Source organism: Hyla sarda, chromosome 6 (genome assembly GCF_029499605.1).
Source record: "Hyla sarda isolate aHylSar1 chromosome 6, aHylSar1.hap1, whole genome shotgun sequence".
Taxonomy (NCBI): domain Eukaryota; kingdom Metazoa; phylum Chordata; class Amphibia; order Anura; family Hylidae; genus Hyla; species Hyla sarda.
Window position 1 is genome coordinate 84,558,935 of NC_079194.1, and position 23,171 is coordinate 84,582,105.

General features: G+C 40.4%; 1 protein-coding gene across 3 annotated transcripts in view; it reads right to left on the bottom strand.

The window, feature by feature from the left end:
* The window catches only part of FGD3 (FYVE, RhoGEF and PH domain containing 3), a 319,018-nt gene that overhangs the window by 22,069 nt on the left and 273,778 nt on the right, over positions 1-23,171 (bottom strand). For all 3 annotated transcript variants that reach the window (XM_056524347.1, XM_056524349.1, XM_056524348.1), the window contains 5 exons: positions 22,746-22,776; positions 21,821-21,922; positions 21,124-21,186; positions 10,846-10,968; positions 8,414-8,563 (listed from right to left, as the gene is read on the bottom strand). In XM_056524347.1, the coding sequence (XP_056380322.1) occupies positions 8,414-8,563; positions 10,846-10,968; positions 21,124-21,186; positions 21,821-21,922; positions 22,746-22,776 (469 nt within the window). The remainder of the gene's footprint in view (positions 1-8,413; positions 8,564-10,845; positions 10,969-21,123; positions 21,187-21,820; positions 21,923-22,745; positions 22,777-23,171) is intronic.

Genomic DNA, 23,171 nt, shown 5'->3' on the forward strand with positions numbered 1-23,171 from the left:
GTGGTGAGGACGTAGAAGAGGTTTTCTTCTGATGACTCTTCCATGAAGACCATATTTGTACAAGTATCTCTTTATTGTGGAATAGTGTACCACAACTCCAGTGTTTGCCAGATCTTTCTGGAGGGATTGTTCAGTCAAACATGGGTTTTGAATTGTTTTTCTCAGAATCCTGAGAGCTGTTCAAAACCTTTGAGATTGACCTTACCTGGTCTTCCCAGATGATGATTGAGAACAATCCATGACACTGGCAGGTCTCAGCTTTGCAAAGGGGGCAGTGCATGCTATAACTTCTGCAGGGTGCCCAAACTTTTGCAGACGCCATTTTTTTGTTTTCTGTTATTTTGAAAGTGTAAATGATGGAAATAAAATCTAACTTTTGTTGACATATTATAAGAATGTCTAATCTGTAATGTGATGCCTTTTGGAGATTTTTCTATCTTTCCTTGGCTTCTTTATGCACATTAATACAAATTTTGACCTGGGGTGCCCAAAATTTTGATCCCCACTGTACATACTAAAAATATTGTCTGCGTATAACAAACCTTTGTTATACACTAGTATGTTGGGCTGCCTGTCCCTGTGATAACCTAGAATTTGCCCAGCATATCCCTGGGATCCCAGGGCCTTGACTACTTTTCCAGATTTGTAGCACTTTATATTACAGTAACACCGCTAACGTAGACAAAGAGCAATTATTTCTTTATGGCACAGGCCGGCAGATGAGGACTGGCACTGGAACTAGTTGTTTGTAATGCTGGGGCCGATCAATGACCCAGGCATAGAGGGACCCATTAAGATTTTGCTATTCGCCCCCTAGCTAATTGACATAGGTATGCCAGCCAACCCAGAGGGTTAGAATGAACACAAATATTCATAATTTACCTTTATAAAACTGCAAACCAATGTAAAATATGCTAAAAAAACAAAACAAAAACATAAAGATACAAAACTCTTATAATAATAATAAAAAACAATACATAGAATCCATTGCCTGAGGTAAATAGAGTAAATATATGGCTGATACTTGAGAGAAGTCTCGGGTGTGTAAGATTACATAAGCCTTGTATTCCCTCCTCTCACATTGCAAAATGCGGGTGCCTGGAAGCTGCCCAAATGTAAGACAAAAATAACCGTGACTGTAATAACACCTTTGGATCACTAGATGGCAATAGAAAGACACTTCATTAAGATTATGTACAATGTCATTTTTGCATTATAGCAGAGGTCTCCAAACTCTGGCCCTCCAGATGTTGCAAAACTACAACTCCCAGCATGCCCGGACAGCCGTTGGCTGTCCGGGCATGCTGGGAGCTGTAGTTTTGCAACATCTGGAGGGCCAGAGTTTGGAGACCACTGCATTATAGTGATAGAGGTTTACATCACTCTTGCTGAATACAGTGTGTATATATATATATATATATATATATATATATATATATATATATATATATATAACACTGTCACCTCTGAAAGTGTTTTTGGATATCAAAAGAGAGCCCTTTTGGTATCCATTAGGCCTCTTTATTTTGCTGTATGCCTGTATTATGTAGGGATCTGTGTTTGAGCATTTTAAATTTTTTTTTTCACTCAAGCTCTATAGAATAACATATTACATGGTATACATTACTTAAAGGGTAACTCTCATTAAAACAAAATTTTTGCTATTGCACTCTTTATGGTAAATAAAAAATATTTCTTATATACTTTTTTTTTTTTTAAATGACGTTTTCTATGTTTTATTTGTGCTTAAAAAAGCTCAAGAGCACATTTCCCCCAATCTTATACACAGACTTTGGACCGAGGTCCAAACACAGGAAGTGCAGTCTGGAGTGCTGAGGGGGTGTGTCCAGCCTCATCCAATCATAGCTCCTCTCACACTTAACTGCCATATGCTGTTGGTTGGACACTCCCCCCCCTCAGCACTCTAGGCTGCACTTCCTGTGTTTGGGCTCCAGTCCAAAGTCTGTGTATGAGATGGGGGAAATGTGCTCTTGAGCTTTTTCAAGCACAAATAAAACATAGAAAACTTCTTTTTTTTTTAAACAAAGTATATTAGAAATATTTTTTATTTACGATAAGGAGTGAAATAGCAAACATTTGTTTTAATGAAAGTTACCATTTAACATGGGAATCCAGAAGAGATGTATGCCAGATACTGCCATCAGAAGGATATGACAAAAAAATCCAACATATACCTCTGATGGAAGGCTCTAAGACAGAGGTGTCAAACTCATTTACGCCAAGGGTCACATCAGCCTTAGCATTCCCACTGAGTAATTCAAGAGGAATTTACTCGAGTAATTCCTCTTGAATTCTCCGCTCAGAAATAATTAATATCTGTTTTTGCCATTGACTTCAATGTATTTTACTCTGCACTGTTCACACTGCGTAAATTCCGCTCGCGGAATTTCGCTGCAGAATTCTGATCCGCTAGAGGATCATGTTCATTCTTCTTGCGGAATACGCGAGCAGAATTCCATTGAAGTCGATGGTAAAAATGTTTCCACTCGGAATCGCTTTCCCATGGAATTTGTGCGAAATTCGCACGGAACTTGAGCGTAATTTGCGCGGAATTTCTTGCAAATACCATGCGGAAAAAAAAAGGAAATTCCTCTGCAGAATTTTTACACGAGAATACCTAGGGTCAATTCACAGACTTTCCGCTCATCCGCCCCAATTCCGCTTCCACTTGTGTGGATTCTGTGCTGAATTGGTGCAGAATTGGTGCGGAATCCAAGCGGAAATTCTGCAAAAGTGTGAATGGGAGTGTGGACTCCTATAGAAGTGTATTGGGCTTTCATTTGAGGAGGAATTCCTCAACCGAAATTCTGTCATGTGAATAGACCCTGATGGTTGCCTTCAAAGGGCTGTTTGTAATTTTACCATATAGTTTACCATATAGTAGTTAGGTCCCTCACACTGCCCCCATGTAGTAGTTAGGACCCACATGCTGCCCCCGTGTAGTAATTAGGACCCCCACACTGCCCCCCATATACTGCTTCTGTCCAAGAAGATGTATAAACTACTCCTGCCCAAGAAGATGTATATTCCACTCCTGTCCAAGAAGATGTATATACTGCTCCTGTCTAAGAAGAAGGCCTGTGAGGTACAGATGGCTGCTCCCCCCCCCCCCCCCCCCCCGCATCCTTTACACCTGTACCCTGTCCTTGGTCCTCCCTCCTCTGCCAAGCACTAGCTGCGTCCATTGCATCTACGGTGAAACAAACTCAGAAGATGTAGAGGATGCAGCTAGCACTTGGCAGAGGGGGCAGAGGGAGCACAAGAAGCAGGCATTGGCATGTCTTTTTTTTTGTCCTATAAGGTCCGTGCGGGTCACAAAAAATGACATGGCAGGCCAGATGTGGCCCACAGGCTGTGTTTGACATGTGCTCTAAGGCAATGTGAACAGAGCCTTACATCAATGTTCACATCTGAAAAGTACCCTATGTTCAGGGGATATATCAGGATACCTAAAGATTAGTATGCCAGCATATAATATGGCATACCCGTGCAGGGTTCATGACTGTTGAGACCCAATTAGCTCCTAGCAGGCTATAACTACCCCTCCCCCTTACTACAATAAATACTTAAATAATAACTGACACAACAACAATTTAACTTTTCCGTGGGTGGGGATCGGCCACAGCTTTATTTATAAAATTACTTATATAAATAACAATTTAACTGTAACAAAGACACCGATTGGCTTCTTACCAACCCGAGAGGTGCTGCCACACCGTCCTGTGTGGAGGTCTACCCCGGGTTGACCCCGCTTTCACCGTCTTCTTACCGCCAAGCTGTGACTTACAATAAACAAAGATACAAAAAGGGAGGGAGGGAGGGCAAAACTCCGGGTCCTGGGCAGATTGAGGGGGGAAGGGAGGCACCACAGCTATAAATACCCAGGGGAGGGCCTCTGAAAGCCCGGGAAACTATTAAACCCCTGATTGGTGCACTCCTTCCCCCCCCCCACCCATGGGACATACCACTGTAGCCATTTGCAAGTTTTACAGGCGGGGGAGGGGGCTAAAAACCTTGCCTGTATATTTCTTAACCTCTTACTGCTCACCAGTCAGGGGGCAAGCTAGTTATGCACAGCTTGCCCCTCCAAGAGTTTAATGGACTAAATGTAGTCTACTTGGTGACTTTGCTAGGTCCATTTTTGAGTGTTTAGTTTTTTTTTTTTTTTTTTGTGGGACTCATTGAATCCACCAAAAACCAGTATATGCCAGAAAAGAGACCGAACCAAGTAACTAGTAAACTACACTACTAATGAACTCAATGGACCCTGCACAGGTACACCATGGTACAGTATAAATCAGCATCCTATTCTTCCAATATAACAACATATATATATATATATATATATATATATATATATGCCTAAAGCAGGGTACAGATGTAAAAACAGCTAGTCAGACACATTGTCAAAAATTGGTTGTCAGTTCCATTCAATGCTGGCAGGATGCACCGACAACCCAATAAGTAGAGAGCAGCTTGAGCGTTCCCTAATGTCTATGTTGGCAAATGCACCGGTATAATACTTATCACCCTCTCTGCCTATCGTAAAAATCTTGAACACTAAGCTACTTGATTCCTTTTAGTAGTAGTATAGACACATGGTGCATTGGAGCGCTGAACAAAGATAAAAAAAAAGTTTTAACCCTTAGCAATATATTTTTTAGTAATAGGTGTGAATACATATTAATATAATCAACCTTCTCTGGTGCTGGAAAAACTTAGACAATGTCACTTAAGACTTAGACAATGTCTTAGAAGACTAGACACAGAAAACCAACACAGCACACTAACCCCATAGTCTCAGAATAATTCACATTATGGTCATAGTGCCTAGGGTCTCAAATATCCCAATTTTCAGTATAGCTCCATCAGAATAATATTACACCAAAAGAACAGGAGCAAACTGCCTATTGTATGGTTTTAAAGTTTCCTCTTTCCCTAATACGATGTTCCTTACGTCATGTTTAGCAATAAAGTGAATACTCATCAGTAGCTATTGCTCCTGTACTTTTGGTGTAATAATGTCTTAAAAGGATTTGAAGGAACTAGGAAGTAAAAGACACCCGGGGGTTGGTGTCCCCATAATCTAAAGGGCTTGTCCATCCAGGTGAGTGGACCTGAGCTGCAACTTCAGACAAACCACATGGACAAGAGTGGTGCCATTTCTAAAAAAGTTCTGTGGTGGCCCAGTGCGGGAGGTTTTTACCCTGTACCCTTGCTGTCCTGTCAGGCAGCCTCCCTTCAGTGTCCCCTGGGCCCCCTTGCCTCTGTCCCCCATGTAAATATGTTTATTATGTATTATACTGTGTAATGTGTGAAGAAAGAGTTGTCACTTTAAGACTGTTTACCATGTGACTTGTCATGTGATTGTTACCCAGGAGGTATCATTGACCAGGTGACTTAAGGGTGACCAATGGGACCCCCAGAGCCTCCCCCATAAAAGCCCAGGGTGGAGCCTCTGCTCTCTCTCTTGCTTCCTGATAAGGTCCAGTCAAGTCGTGCCTAATGTTTGTCCAGTGTCATAGGAGGCCTCAAGTCCAGTCTGCAGCCACAAGCTACAAACCAGCAAGTAAGCCACAGTCACAGTCTTGTCAGTCACAAGTCAGTCAAGTCACAGTCATCTGTCTAGTCAATGTGGCCTGCACAAAATTATAAACCTCTACAACAAGTCCCAGCAAGCCCTTAAGGTCTTTGAAGTCACTGGTCACCTCCTTGGGTCCTGGCTGAACTGTATAGACTTTACCATCTGTCTAACCTCAGTAAAGCTACCGTTGTCCGTAACTTGGCATCAGAGTCATTATTGCCCCCCGTGCCTAGCTCAGGATCCAGCGGTATACCTTTGGGTGGTATTGAGGATAAACCATGCCCTGGCATCACAAATACAAGGGGTTAATGCCATCTGCCCCTAGGGTAATTCCATCTGCCCTCATCACACCCCGCTACCACAGATCAGAACCTACATTTTTTTGTCCTGGTCAATACTTTCCATAAGGTTATACGGCAAGGTAATATAATCTAAATGCAAAACTGTACAATCCCGCTAGATGTAGCTCTCTAGGGCCCATTGGCTTTAGCCTTAGCAGAGACTGAAAATTGGGATTCCTTACAGCAAGCGTCTTATTGATTATTTCCACCCGTATGAGGAGCCGGTGTCTGCCGATAGTCTCTCAGGGAAGCACTGGGGAATATAATTTCACTGCTCCTGCCCTGCTCCCACTCATTTATGGAAGGATTCCAATAATAGACGAATAGTAGGGAATGGTATATACAATTCTCTAATACATAAGACTAGATTCATGAAATGAAGTAATAGATTCGGGTATTATGGTGTACTTAGAGCAGACTCTGGCAGCAGAGAGATCTAGTTTAATCAGCTAATGGGCTGCGTGCCATTGTCTTCTGCACCAGGCCTCCCCTTCTTCTTATAGAAACATTAACTGCTTGAAGTTTACATTTTTAATGCTCCAAGAAAAAAAAAAAAAAGCTGTGCAAATTGCTAATTTCAAGTAAATCAGCATAATTCTTACGCTAGAAAATGCCTCTAGGGCACAGTAGGAATTTCATTCCATTTTATAGTCATCATGTGGAAGTTTACGTCTTTTATTTTCACAATAAGAGGCTTTGGGAGAGGTGCCGGTGATTTCATGTACGGCGAGCACTTAAAAGTATTGCTTACAAGACGCCTTTATGAAGTTTACAAAAAGTTTATACAGTACAAGCTGCTGAGATAACTCTCCAAAAGCAATGAGCGGGCATGAGTGATGGTTGGAGATATCATCAGCACATTTACTGTCTATTATAACTGCAGAATTACTGTAGAACAATAGCGGCAAGAGTCTTGACAATAGCATTTGCCGCTGGCAAAGCCCACATTAAGCTGACTGTCAACGATAATAGGAATGATTTAATTTCTTCTAACAGGATTCCTAGAGACCTCAACTTTAGTAAACTACTGCCTGCTGGACAAAGTAAGGCTACATTCTCACCACATTAATTCTATAGGTAGATAGATAGCTGTTCTGTATGTGGAAATCATCACATTTTTCACATCCAAAACAGCTTTTCTTTTGCCCATGCAAACATTTGCCCGTGAACGTACCCTAAAAAAGCACAGCCTATTTTCCTATACAGTAAAAACTTTTATGTGCAAACCAACCTGATGGCCATCAGCTGGACAATGGGGGGTCTATGGCTACGTTTAGCTGTGCTGGCAATTATTCAAACACTGTGTGAACTTAACCTATGGAAAAAATAGGCACCTACTGACAGGCATATTGAGAATACCTATAGTCCATCTTGGTCTATACCTAGAGTCCATCTTGGTCTATACCTATAGTCCATCTTGGTCTATACCTATAGTCCATCTTGGTCTATACCTATAATCCATCTTGGTCTATACCTATAATCCATCTTGGTCTATACCTATAGTCCATCTTGGTCTATACCTATAGTCCATCTTGGTCTATACCTATAGTCCATCTTGGTCTATACCTATAGTCCATCTTGGTCTATACCTATAGTCCATCTTGGTCTATACCTATAGTCCATCTTGGTCTATACCTATAGTCCATCTTGGTCTATACCTATAGTCCATCTTGGTCTATACCTATAGTCCATCTTGGTCTATACCTATAGTCCATCTTGGTCTATACCTATAGTACATCTTGGTCTATACCTATAGTCCATCTTGGTCTTTACCTATAGTACATCTTAGTGACTGCAGAAAAGTCCTGGAGACTAAAGAACCCTCTCAAAATGTATTCACCAAAAATATCAAGCTCCTTTCTAAGATTTGGGGCAGTAAATTCAAACCTATTAGTCCTGTCTTTATATAACAATACCCCGCCAGCTATGAAATCCAAGAAATCATATCAAGGCAGAGAGGCGGCTTTATCCGACACAGTTTATACGACAAAGATTTGCTTTTACACCAGCAAAGGATAAGAAATCAGGCTGTCATAGAGGTTATCCGAGATGAGAATAATCCAGTTAGAGATACATAGTTAGAGAACGATAGAACCCAGCAAGGATACAAGAAATGGCGCTGCCCATAGAAACTAATGGGCCACCTGCCACCTTAATTGGGTCCTTTCTGCACCGCCTCCACTTTTCCATCACAGTGATTTTTTGCTGCATATTATAAAAAAAAAAATAAACACTAAAAAATGTTTTTTTAAATACAGAAAATTTAGCTTCAGATGTATTTTGCTCATGGTTGTCCCTTGGTTTTTGGCATTCATCATTAAAACTTGTTAATAAAATTACCAGATATGGAACTTAGTCGCACGTCTGCTGCTAATGAAGTGGTACTAAACAATTGTATTATTGGCGCCATGCCATAGCACCACACTGCTTTCATTAATACCCAGTTAGTGGCCTCCGGAAAAATTACCTCGAGATTAGCTTTCTTCTTATTTTCGGGGATGTCAGCTCCTCCCGGACTGCACTGAGCAGAGCTCACAGCAAAACAGTCTTTACAAACCCGATTATTTCGTGCATTTTCTGCAAGGAGCTTGAATTCAGAACATTTTGCACAGATAACCTGTAAGTAGAAAAAAATCAATCTAATATCAGATGAACTGACATGGGACCAACATTATATTGCTTTACTGGAAACTAAAATATGAGATTTATTAACTAATAAAGGTGACAGCCTTAAAAGGGTTATTAAAAACGTATGCTCTATCCACATAGGGGATAAATGTCTGATCGTGGGGGGGTCCAGTCGCTGAGACACCCGCAATCTCCAGCACGCCGGCTTCCACCTTACCAGACAACCTTGTCTCAGCAGCCTGCCCAGCCAATCACGGACTGAGGTGGGACATCGCTGCTGCTCGTGGTTGACTAAGCAGCCCATCACTGCCGAGACAAGGTGTAGTAGTCCAGAGTGCTCAGCAGGAGGGGACAGGCCTCGTTCTAGGGATCGCGGGCGGGGAGGGGGTGGGGTACCAAAATTCAGATAAGCCCCCACCCTGTGATTAGATGCTACTCTCCTATCCTATGGCTAGAGATACCTTTTTAATAACTGGGTAAACCCTTTAAGTTTTTTTAGATACACTTACAAGACAGTTTCTACAGGTTAGTGACAGTAAGTGCCCTGTGATCCCCAAAAGTGCAAAAATGCTGTGACATCTAGTTTTCTGAAATGGAAAACTATAGATTGCATGTCATCCATTGCAGTAAGTGTAAGATCCCAAAGTTCTTAAATGGCCACTGTCACTTTTGACATGTCCTAGTGACATGCCAATAGCTTGGATTGGCAGGGTCTGAATGTCCTAGTGACATGTCAATAGCTTGGATTGGCAGGGTCTGAATGTCCAAGTGACATGTCAAAATCTTGGATTGGCAGGGTCTGAATGTTCTAGTAACATGTCAATAGCTTGGATTGGAAGGGTCTGAATGTCCTAGTGACATGTCAATAGCTTGGATTGGCAGGGTCTGAATGTCCTAGTGACATGTCAATAGCTTGGATTGGCAGGGTCTGAATGTCCTAGTGACATGTCAATAGCTTGGATTGGCAGGGTCTGAATGTTCAGACCTTGGCCGATCAAGTGAACGAACAAGGTGAAGTCCGCGCTCAGTGTTTTCTCTCCCAGCTTTGTGTCATGTGATCAAGACACATTCTCGCTTGTAACTCTATGGAGTGTGTCTCAATCACATGATACAGAGCAGGGAAGGGAGCAGCAGTGTGGACTTCTCCTAACTCGTTCCCCTGATTGGTGGAGGTCTGAACGCTCCCACCGTTCAAAACTTTTGACCTGTCGCTAGGACAAATCAAAAGTTTTTCCAAATGACAGTTACTCTTTGAGCGAGATATTCAAAGCTAATATAAATGCATGTGGATAAGTTTTCCCAGAAGGCCGCCCACTAAAGTTAATATCTGGACTGTGCATTAGGCAGTTCTTAGAGGACAGTACTGTACCCAGACCATTATGAACACAAGTATAGTGTTTAGAAGGCTTTTAAGAGTTTATTCTATTGTTCTTTTTGTGCAATTTTACATACAGCTCACTCCAATCCTTTAGCTGAAGCAAAAAGTAGTGTTCTGATACACCTCCATGGTGGGGTAAGGATACAGCACGTGGGCCAGTTGTACCGCAGCATGAAACCAGTATTAATGACTTATCGAGCAGCACTTTATGACTTTATATTCCGGACCATAATATGCTGCCTAATGTCCATGTTCCGAGTTAGAAGCAATGGTTTTACAGGAGATAATCTCTGGTAAATAGGATCCAATAAAAAAAAAAAAATAGGATCTAAGGTAAAACACCACAATAATTTTCTGTTGAAGTCTATTTCCTTTATAATTGGAGGCATATGAGGGAACAGTATATTCCAATACTCTTCAGTGGGTGCTGTCATTCAGTTTTGTACAACCTTAAGGATGTACCAAGCTGTATTATGCAAAAGTCCACCTGTCATTTAAAAAAAATTCACATGTCAACATTTTTTTATCAGCTGGGTTCTCAGTGCTGAGACCCCCACTGATCAGAAAAATAAAGCAATACTCCCCGACTCTCAGTAATTTGATTTTTTTTCCATTTTAAGTCTAGGTGTCCGCGATCTGTGTTGTACATACTGTAAGCCACTAATATAATTCTAAAGAAAATATATAGTGGGCACTCCAAACCAGATACATAGATACTAAATTGTTAGAATTGTTATGTTTGAATTTCATTAAGATCAAAAATATCAATCTCTAGGATGTGGTTTCTAACCTAAAACATGTAATGCAAACTGATCTGGCACAAAGAAAATGTATTTCAAATCTCTTGTTTGGTCTGGCAGTGTAGCATGGCCATGCTAGTATTAGACACTTACTGCTCCACACTGCTTGCAATGGTGTCGCCTCTTTGTAATGGAGTTGAAGGTCTCTCCACATCCTTTACAGCTCTGCTTCTCTTTGTCACGTTTAATCTTGGTTGATTTTCTGAATGATTCTGGCTGAAAAAACACAAATCATCGACAGATATTTAATGAACGGTCTAACCTGAGGCATCATGTATAAATAGTACTGATCATAAAGGATAGATGGAGCTTTGGAAACTTTTTGGGCTCTAGGTCCTAGATGCAACTGTAACTTTTACACCCTCTATAGTTTCCCCATTGTATTTAATCATTTTAACAGTACAGTCATACAGTATGACCAGAGCATCCTTCATCCAGGTCCAGGTTCTGACAGGTCGGAAAACAACAGGGCCCCTTAGGACATATACTATACAACCTTTGAATATAATAGTCAGTCAGATCATTTTTTTCTTAGGTCAAATTTATAGTGAGGGAATTTATCTGCATGTTTACCTTCTGTTTTTTTAGTCTAAATTTGTGGCCTGAAATGTCGCAGATGTTTTTTTTCTTTGGTTGACTTTTCGGCAATATTTCCGGTAGAGCAACTGACCTTCATTGTTGTTGAGTGTAAATGACTTTTTGCAGTGGCCATTTATTCATTAAGGGTCTATTCACACATACAGTATTCTGCGCAGACTTGATGCGCAGGATTTCAAGCTGTGTTCATAAATGAAAAAAAGGGAAGATGCAGGGATCTTCCAGAGAAAATGGTGCTTGCGGAGCGGCGCTCACCTCCTGTCAGCCGGCATCTTAATAGACCTTCAGGGTACAGGCATGTTCATAAAACCATAGACGATTTTATTTGCAATTGTAAAACAGGAACAACGCGTTTCGAAGGGCGGAGACCCCCTCTTCGTCAGGTTCTGATCAGAACCTGACGAAGAGGGGGTCTCCTCCATTCGAAACGCAAAGTTTTTGCAAAGTTGCAGTAATGGTATGTTGCATAAATCATTACTGTGTGATGTGAGATTTTATACTGTTACAAAACATATAAGTATAAATGATCTGATCCTTTCAATGGGTAAGGTATTCAGGGTTAACTTAGTCATGTCAGAAAGGTTTTTAATTGTCGTTTCTCTTGCTTTTTTTTTTTTTTTTTTTTTTTTTATACTTTAGTTTGTTGGAATGAATTCAATTCATGGTAATGCAATACTTAGGTGCCAATGGTGTTCAACCATTATGGCTACAAATATCAGCCAGCAGATTGTACTATCTACTGAAAAAAGTGCAAGTAGGCTCTAAACCACGAATAACACACCAATTTCCACTTTCCAACATGTTAACAAATGCTTTTGGTGACTTGTCCAGCCTTCCGCTCCACATATCCGCCACCAGGCAAAGGCAGTGTGCGGTAGAGCAAATCTGTGGTCAGAGGTCTGTGTGAAATATTTATCATATGCTGTGCAACTTTTTGATAAATTTGTCACATGCATGCCAAAATGACCACAACAAATGTAAGCTAATACCTAACCTAGAAAACACCAGTATAAATAAATGCCCTCTATGTACTTATTCTTGTGGTTTATGTGGAAAAGTAAACCGTATACGTTTTTAAACAGTATACTGTTTTTAAAAGTTTATAAAAAAAAAAAACATATTTTTGAAAATGTTGTCCATTTTTAATGGTAGGGGTCTTGGGTGGGGACTTTAGGATGCAAATGCGCATGTGTAAAGTAAAAACCGTATACAGTTTCCCGTATGGAATCGTATACATGTGTGTTTCCCATTGACGTCCATGTTAAAAAAAAAACGTATGCTATTACAGTACGGTTTTTAAACCGGAGAAAAAACCGTGGTCAAGTACGGTTTTGAGTACGGGAGAAAACCGTATTGCAAGCAAACAGTACGCAACCGGATGCCGCTGGGTGCATACGGTTTTCAATGATTTATTTGTCTATGTATACGTTTTTCAATACGTTTCCATACGTTTTCAATAATGAAAACGTATACAGGAAACACACTTGAAAAACATGGTGTGAACCCACCCTAACATAATTAACATATCTTGGGGTTTATGTAACTCCCACTATCCACCACCTCCAAAATGCCAATCCTTTTAATGTACATTTGCATAAACCCTGTCCTTTTGTACTTCTGATTTGAGGCCTTACCCACTAGATATAGATTGTTTGAACACATCTATCTTGGCTGCACTGGTTGACCATCTATCGTGTATGAAATGCTCATCCGATCCTTTTTTGGCACGTTATTGGAAAAAAGAATTGGCCATGTTTAACTTCAATATACCTTATTCTTTGACCTCAACCTACAAAGCAACCAGAGGTCTCCAAACTGGGAACACATGCATGAGTGTGCATGTGTAGAGGGAGGGGGTAGTTATGAAGAGCAAACTAGAACTAGGCTGACAGTTATTCGAGGTGTATAGCCAATCACCTTTAGTAAGTATAGAGGTTTCTCAAATCCGCAAAACTGGGATTGACCTGGTATTCTACAATTCACTGAAAATAAATATAAAGCCTAGCAGTGTCTGATCAGAATACCATGAGAGATAATGGCTCTGCAGCCCAACGTCTATTCTCAGCTATATCTGCAGCCCATACCCACTCTAAATTCCATTCTCCTCTTTGCTGCCATCATTGCACATACCAAATGCTGTATATATAAAAGGAGTGCTATAAAAAAATAGGGTCTGTTGAAGGATTACACAGAATACATAGTGTGGAGCGTCCATCGTTCTCTACACTTTTATGGCCTTTTTTTATTTGGATGAAGCCGCCAGCCGTGTACATTCTGCTTATTACAATGTATCAATTCTTCCTGGCCTGAAACCAGTCACTTTAATGTGTAATGAGTCATGGGCCACAAAATGAGAGAGATGAAATGTAATCCGTCTGAATAAGATTGATGTCTAGCAGAGCACGATAAAAGGGAAATGTATGACCACAATAGCTACATTTAATCTGACTCTGAAAAATTTTGTATTAATACTAACCTCCTAAAATGTCACCAAGGACCTTTTATAAGCAGGAGATGAAGAACTCAATGTAACAGAGAGTCCCGATAAGCAGCAAGTGGGGATAACTCAATTAAGGAACAAAGTGTCATTATTTAACTTGAACAGGTCCCAGTAAATCACCAATAAATAGAAGAGATTGCCTTTTCTGTCAAGATGTAATAAAGTCTATTCCTTTGTTTCTTGATATCTGTCTCTAAGAAAAATGGGTGACTACCCATTACAGTTTACACAGGGGTTGTCACCCAGTTACCCAGATTAAATTATGAAAAATCCACTCATTTATATGATAATCTGTTTTTTGTCCTGTGTCACTCCATTACTAAAAATAATACCCATTTTACAAAGCTTATTGGATGCTAAAATCATACTAGAAAAAGCATTGATTTTCACCAAATTGGTCCTGGGTCATTGAAAGAAGTTGCTTTTGGAGGAAGTTTAGATACCTGCAAGTGCCATGACTGTCTCCTTGTGAGGAGTAAGCTACGGGAATGGTTCAGTACCAGTGCAGAGCTTCTTAGGAATGGCAGCGAGGCACCTGGTGTCAAGAAGGGCAGCAGAAAGCCACTTCTCATCCAAAAAAAAAAAAACCCATCAAGAACAGACTGACAGTCTGCAGGCATTGGGGTAAAGTAATTTTTGCTTATGAAGACCCCTTTAGACTGTTTGGGACATCTAGAAGAATGATTCACAGGAGAGGAAAAGGTGGAGCGCTACTACACGTCCTGTGTCATGTCAACAGTAAAGTATCATAAGACCATACATGTGTCAGGATGCTATTCCTCCAAAGAAGTGGGCTTGGTCACAATTTTTCCTAAGAACACTGCCATGAATAAAGAATCATATCTAAACATCCTCCAAAAGCAATTTCATTCAATGATCCAGGAGTGATAAACAATTGATGATGAACAATGCTTTATCCACCATGGATGCAAAAGTGACACCAAGTGGCTTGATGAATAAAAAAAGTTTTGGTGAATTTAAACATTTACATTTTGAGTCCATGGCTAGGAAACTCCCCGGATCTCAGTCCCATTGAGAACCTTCAGTCAAAAAAAGCAGGTGGGCAAACAAAAACACAGAGATTGGGATAAACTCCAATCACTGATAAGGCAAGAATGGGTTGTCATCAGTCAGGGTTTGGCCCAGAAGGTGATATCCAGGACAAATTGGTTTTAAAAATAAGAGTTAACAATGACTCTTTATGTAAAGGACATATATATTTGTCAATAAAAAGCCTCAAATGTTTGTTGAAGATCTGGAAAGAAACATAAAAAATTTTTTTTTATTTTTATTTTTTTTATTTTTTAACAATGCCCCTAGGCATGCCAACATAAAAATAATCCATATTTACCTGCCCTGATCCCCCGGCGCTGCCATTCCTACAGTGCTTTCTCCCAGGTCCTCTCTGCTTCTTCCTGCTACTGCCGGTACCCCAACCCTGCCAGAACTGCCCATTTAGAAAATCACTAGCCGAAGTTGGTCAGCACTGGTTTAGCCAGTCCCTGCAGGGTGCATCATTGGGAGCAGGAAGAAGTGGAGAGGACCAGTGGAGGGTGCCATTGGAACAGCTGTGCTGGGGGATCGGAGCCACAAAAGGCTTGTTTCTCAACCTCCCCTTTAAAGCAAGGATGAAATCCCATTGCCATACAATAAAAGATTAATAGACACATTTACCTGTGGCTAAATATTTTTGTAGTCGTGGAACACAACACAGACCATATGAAATGTATTATTTTACAATGCAATTTAAAATGCTGAAGAGAAAGATGTTCCAGGAATACAAAATCATGACAGTCTTCAAAATATTTTAGTACAGGACTAAATTTGCCGTAAGGGTTTATGTCAACATCAACAACATCTAAGGAATGTGCTAGAGGCATGGAGGAGCATCAGGTCTCTGAACTAACATCAATTTACAGACAGTAAAGCTCTCACACTGCTTGTCTGAGAACTCATTAAGGATTTACACTCCAAGCTCATTCGCTTTTATTCTGTTATATATACATTGTGGCGCTGTTTATTTGTGTGTATATATCTTTAGATCCTTTGCTTTACCCTGTCAGATGAAGAGACCCAAGTAGTCTTGAAAGCTTGTTGCACATAGTCATTCCTTTAATTTTGGATAGTCAATAAAAGTATTATAAATACAAGGCTATTGTTTTAAGATCTTTTTCGTGCAACTTTCTAGTAGGGTACCAATTGTTTTCTTTTTCGACTATCCTCACCTCCGTGCTGGATTCAAAACACCATTCAACAACTAACAATGAGATATAGAACTTACAAAGGATAAACTGCTAAAGACTGCAGAATAAAAGTCCTATACGAGTATGTTCAAGCAACATCATTTTTGAAAGAATACCAGACAGAAATCCGACACATACACTCAGATGTCTGCTGCATGTTCCACTCTCACTGTGCCTTAGATTTTGCAGTGGTTTTTGACACAAATGGAGATTATATGCACCCCGGCTACAGATCATTCTACTTATTTTCTTTTTTATTAGGGGTAATGTGTTGGTTTTCATATGTATTCTGATATGGAATGTAAATGTAAAAATATGCTTTGTGAACATTAAAAAATATGCTGTGTGCCTATTGGACATGGACACACATGAGGCTTATTTTGGAAAGTAATGCAACTCTAGAAAACCCATATAATGTTTTGGAGTCCTAACATTCACTGATCACACTGCTCCCGAAACAAATGTCATAAATATAGTAGTTATAGCACTGATCTGTATAAAAGTACATATATACACCACAGAAGACAAACATCTCATAGCCCTTTATTTGCTGAGAGTTCTGGTCAGCCAGCAAAGTGTACATTCCTAGTCCCTGCTATTGCTAGGCCTACCTACACCATGGCCACATGTTTATACCTAGGTCATCAATTAAGTCAAGTCATGTCTGCAATCTGCTCGTGTTCCTGTCCACGCTGTGATGAAATAGTTCTACAACATTATTGTTTCTGAAAGGGAGAACTTCATCTTCACATGAAAGGAATAGCTGAACAAGGGCCTCTGTAAATTACACTTATTTCTTCATTGGCTTATGGTCAGGCTAGTTCTGAATGTCATCCTGTTCATGTGCATCATCTTTAGAAGAGGTATCCTTTTGGGAACCATGAATGGCATCATGTACTTTGATGTACTAAAGCAGAGCATAATCTTCTCCCTTGGAAGCCTGGGCCACGGGATGGTATTCTAACATGATAATGACCGAAAACACCTCCAAGACCACCAGTGCTTTGCTGAAGAAGCTGAGCGTAATGGTGATTTGTGTTGGGCGCGAATATTCGTATTTCAAATTTTTATCGCGAATATTGCTAATTCGTGAATTCTGCGAATACATTTGATATATTCGAAATTGCAAATATTCGCTTTGTGAATATTTGTATATGTGAATATTCGCATATTCGCATATGTGAATATTCACATATTCCTTCTTTTCAATTGTGGGCCAATTAGAATGATGGAAATACACTTGTCAGAGGCTATCAACAACATCCCTAGCAACCAATAGAAAAGTTGCCCATCCCTCTCTGTTTTCTTGCTTGAATACGCGAATATGCGAATATTCACATATGCAAATATGCGAATATTCACATATGCGAAATTTGCGAATATAGGATGAATATTCGTCTATATATTCGCAAAATATCGCAAATTCGAATATGGGCAATGCCGCTCATCACTAATGGTGATGGACCGGCCAAAATATGTCTCCAGACCTAAAACCCATTCAGCATCCTCAAACCAAAGCTGGGAGAGCACAAGTTCTCAACTCTGTGATGTCATTGTGGAGGAGTGGAATAGGACTCCATATTCAAGAGGGTGCTGTGATTGCCCACTGGCCCCTGGTTTTGCCCATACGGCACAGGTAGGTTTAGTGTTATGTCCCGCACCATTTGAGAAACCTTGGCATTGGTGTGCGGGCTCAGGTATGTCCTTCATCTAAGGATATACTGGCTAATGTTTCAATTTTAACATCAGTTTTGAGGGTTAGCCAATGTCATTGTTCACATTTCCCACAGTAGTGCACCTATATTCCTGTTTTGTATTATTCTAAGTGTTATACATCCACACCTTTTTATCTGGTGTAGGATGTCATTGTGGTACTTGTGGTCTGCTGCAGGAATCTTTCATTATATGCATTTTATGCTAGGGATCGGCCTTAGCAACGGATCACTAGTGTAGGATCTGCTCCCCAAGTATATATGCACAACTGCATTAGGGGTTGAGCACCTCCTGCCATTTGAGGCCATGTCTTTGTTGTTTTTAATATTCAAGAGGCTTAAGACAGCGCTGAAAACCTATTAGGGGAGATTTATCAAAACCTGTCCAGAGGAAAAATTGCCCATAGCAACCAATCAGATTGCTTCTTTCATTTTTTAAAAGGCCTCAACAAAATAAAAGAAGTGATCTGATTGATTGCTATGGGCAACTTAGCAACTTTTCCTCTGGAAAGGCTTTGATAAATCTCCCCCATGGTGGCCACACAAAATATCGACACTTTGGGCTCAATTTGGACCTTTCCATTTAGGGTGTACTCACTTTTGATGCCAAGGTTTAGACAATAATGGCTGTGTTAAGTTATTTTGGGGGGACACAACATTACACACTGTTATACAGACTGTACACACACTACTTTATATTGTAGCAGAGGATCATTTCTTCAGTGTTGTCACATTCAAGGAAAATGTGAAGGGGTGGACTAACTTATGTGAGATACTGTAGCTGTTACAAGATGGCATATGGTGACTTTTATATATCTGTCTGTGCTTCCATAACACAGCATAATCCTTTTATTCTTTGGTGCCGAGTGTCAAAGAGGTGTTCCCAAGCATCTTACGTGCTGAGGGCTGGAACGCCAACTCGCTTCCCCTCCCATCCCAGATCTCATTCCTTCGCTGTGCATACAAATTGTGTACAGATGTGAGATTTGGAAACAGGGCTCGGCGTCTGGCTGACTGTCAGTCAAGCAGGAACAGGTTTGAGAAGGGAAGCAAGGAGGCATTTCAGCCCAGAGTACTTCATGAGGGTTTGGAAACTCCTCTTTGACTCTTGGCACCAGAGAATATAAACATTTTTCTATGTTATGGAAACACATATAAAAGAAAGGTACTATGTGTCTCCTTGTATTGGACAGTGTCAGTATTTTGTGTATTGCAGCTGACCTATTGCCTTTTGAGATGGATTTTCTAAACTGGACAATCTGTTTATATTGTACATTCTGATCAAGATTTACACAATGTTCTAAGGAGGAATTGTAACATTAAGGAAGCAAAAGTCCAATTTCAATACATCAAGTCCAAGGAAGGAATTACCACCAACTACTTAAATAAATTCAGGCTAGATAACACAGCAGTAGTAATAATAATAATAGTAATAATGATGATGTTGACACATACATAAAGAGGACCCATATGCGGTTAATAAGGAAAGCAAAATGTTTGGATTTTCATTTTTGGTCTCTAAAACTGTCTCTACAAATATATATATATCAAAAATTGATACAAGCCTCAGCACATAACTGGAATATTATTTTCAGAAAACATCTAAACAGAAATAGCTGATTTCTATAACCATAAGCTTCCTATTTATCTCCAGTTATCAGTTATATGATGTGGAGGAAATTGCGATATTACGGAAACTACATATTTCATGTTCCAGCCCTATGAAGCCTCTGCTGCCTGCAACCACAGACACGACAGAAGTGAACACGGCCTTATTGTCTGCTGATCGTCCCATCGGCTGTCTGTCACTGCCATCTAGTGGTCAACTTCATGACTTGCAAATCTGTGTTATCGGTCATAAGAATTGAAAAGCAGGACATAAATCCGGTAATCTCCACTGGAACACGCGCTCATTCCCAAGTATTTTTAATTGTTTTCAGCTCTCAGCCTGTATTAACCGATTCCACAGCAATCCGCTCAGACAAGCGAGCCAAATGGGACAGTCAGAGAAACCTGGCATGGTCAGACTTTGCATAATCACGCAACATTATCAGGAAACTCATAGTGGAGTGAAGCCTGGAAATCATCTAAAATTTAGGGTGGGCATCTTGCCATAACCTACCATCTAAACTGATGAAAAGAAAAAGCCATCACCTGGACAATCTGAGCAGCAAGAACATGATAAAAAATTAATTGAGACTGTGCAGGAAATGTAACAATTGTGTGGATTGCACTAAAATATTTATGCGCTGATAACATTTTGGCTGTATTCACACTATCGGCAGGAATTCCATTTATAACTGAATCCATGAAACTATGACAGATATGGATCCAGACAGTGACTTCAAAAGGGATCCATCCAGGATCTATCATTTAAAGGGGTATTCCGGGCAAAAACATTTTATCCCCTATCCAAAGTATAGGGGATAAGATGTCTGATCGCGGGGGGGCAGCTGCTGAGACCCCCGCAATCTCCCTGCAGCACCCGCATTCTATGCGGGTGCTGAATCTCCAGTTTCGGAGACGTGATGTCACACCACGCCCCCTCCATTCATGTTTATGGGAGGGGGCGTGAATGGACATGAATGGAGGGGGCGTGGTGTGACGTCACATCCCCAGTCCCGGAAACACGGAGGTCTCAGAAACTGGAGATTCAGCACCCGCATAGAATGCAGGTGCTGCAGGGAGATCGCCGGGGGTCTCAGCAGTGGGCCCCCCGCGATCAGACATCTTATCCCCTATACTTTGGATAGGGGATGAAAAATGTTTGCCCGGAATACCCCTTTAATGGCCGAAATAGCCCTATTTGTCAAAGAAAATCTGTGGAGACCATGCTTTTGCAATCCGCAAAATAACAGCATAACATTGGAACTGAATGGGCATGGCTTGGGTTACAGTGGTATACGATGGCATACCTTATTGCTGGTATGCGACCATCTACCCCTATGTAGTGTTCTGTTTAATTATGAAAAAGGCCTTAGGTCTTACTTCATGTTTGCTTTATCGTTCCATGGTCAGGTGCTTGTCACCTCCTGGCATTATGTAGGGCGATCTGGACTATTTTTTGGGTCCTAGACTGACCTTAGTGGGCCACACAAGCTCAGTCCAGTACTTTATGGTAAAGTTGTTGTTGCTCCTACATTTTGAGTTTTATACCAAAATTATAAGGATCACTCCTCTTGGAATCAGGCAAATAGTTATGGAAGATTTCTGCCATTTTTTATGAACTCTAGTTCCTATTTCTGGATCATAAAGAATGATGCATGTTCTAAGCCAAAAACATTTTAGAGCACAAGATAATGGTATGAAGAACACTTACTCCCCCTGGTGAACTGCAGCTGTCAGATCCTGGTGCTGAATCGTATGATCCCAAAGTTGCTATCTGGACAGAAATAATTAAAAAGAAAGTAAAAAAAAAGAAAATTCTCAACTATATATGTTTGTAAATAGTCATGATACAGTAACACACTTAGGCCCAATATGGAAAAACATTTGACAAGCATTAAAGAAGAGCCAGCCATATGATTGACCCCCCTCTATAGCAAACAGTCCCAAAGGGGACAGGGCCGACTCGACTACAAATTTTTGGCAGGACTCTGGCATTTTGTAGGTACTCCTGAGCATATTGAGCTATCCTGGGTGGTACCAGGGGTGGGATTTAAATGTCCCAGGAATAGGTTGGCAACTATAACCTTGAGGTAGAGACGGAGTCACCTTTTTTTTTTTTTTTTTTTTATAGATGATCCATAAGGACAGGATAGATACACGAATATCTACAGATATATCTGACCTCCATGGAAAGCAACAAACAACAGTTTCAATGCTTAGAATTATAGGACCAAACCTTAACAGAGGGATTCAGATTGTCTCCGATAGTCATAGAACATGTCATTCTCAGATACTGTAAAGTACAGATCCTTCTATATTTGTTATGTTACCCTTCACATGGACTAATATAAATAATTGTGAAAAACTCCATTAATGGGGTTTGCTATTTCAGATTTGGTGAGAATTACCGGCGAGTCTGGACAATACTCCTCCTCCCGCGAGAACGAACTGTTAAACGCCCGGAATGTTTCACTGTTTTGTTTGTGCTTTTCAATTGTGGCTTGAATAACCTGAACATGTGAAGAAAGCAAAAGACAGCTTAGTGCTGGATCATATCATGAAGTCCCACAGTAAATAAATGTAGAAAATCATCCACATGTAAAAATAAATGCTACAGAAATACTGGCGAGATGGCTGCAGGACAGAGCTCAGCAGTTTCCATAACTTTAATTTGATGTTCCATGCAGAAAAGAAAAAAAAGGTCTGCTAAAAGGACAGTCAAAGAGTCAATTGGGGACTATAGATTTGTCATACGTGCCAGTGCAGATTTTAATATGGTTTTCAGTGGATCAGTGGATATTTTTAATGTACCTCTGATCACGCTCCGGTGGCAGGATAAATCTCCCAGCAACTTTGTAGTATAAGACTTGCCTGAGACTACATTGATCAGTGAACAGATTTGCTGGAAGTCCCATGCAAGTCTATGGTAGTACCAGCAAATCCGTATGATGATCTCTTTAGACACAGACTAGGCTACAAAGTTGTCAGGAAATTTAAACAGATATCCTGCCGCTGGAGCATTATCGGAGTTCATTTCAAAGTTCTCATGGATATCACTTCTCATGGAGGTCACTTATTTGTCCACACAGAGAAAACAGCAATATGATTTCTGAAAACCACACATTTCTGTTTCAATGTCACCTATTGAAATCAATGGTGAAACATAGTTTTTTTTTAAAGTGAAACTACACAAAAATCAGCACAGTTGCCATGTCAAATACCAGAGGGGTTAATTAGGTAACATATTTGACAGAAAAACTATTAGTAACAATAAATGGTCACATTTATAGAATGTAGCAATGATTATTATAGGAAAACTATATAACGTCACACCTGGATCCATTCTTTTTTCTCTTCTTCTGTCCTATAAAGAGAAAATGAATTTCAATGTTTCCATGTAATACAATGTACACCACACAAAATGCAAAGGATGCACCAGTCTGCAGAGGATGAGGATCTGCTGCAAAAGAGAGGCATCAAAGTCTGATAACATTAGATTTAAATGGAAGAAGTCATGGAAGTCTAGATCAGATAAAGAAAAATGGAACAACTACAGAGAAGACGTAGCCTGTCAGTCACTTATATCATTGTGTATTTTGCTGGACTGTGTCCCATCAGAGCTGTTGTCACTTTTATAATTAGTGGAACTACAACTCCTAGCATACCCTTACCATTGCACCTCAGATCATACTTGGAGTTGCAGCAAGTAGGACAGTTGCAACAGTTGCTGAGGCCAGTGACTATCATGCATGGGTCTAA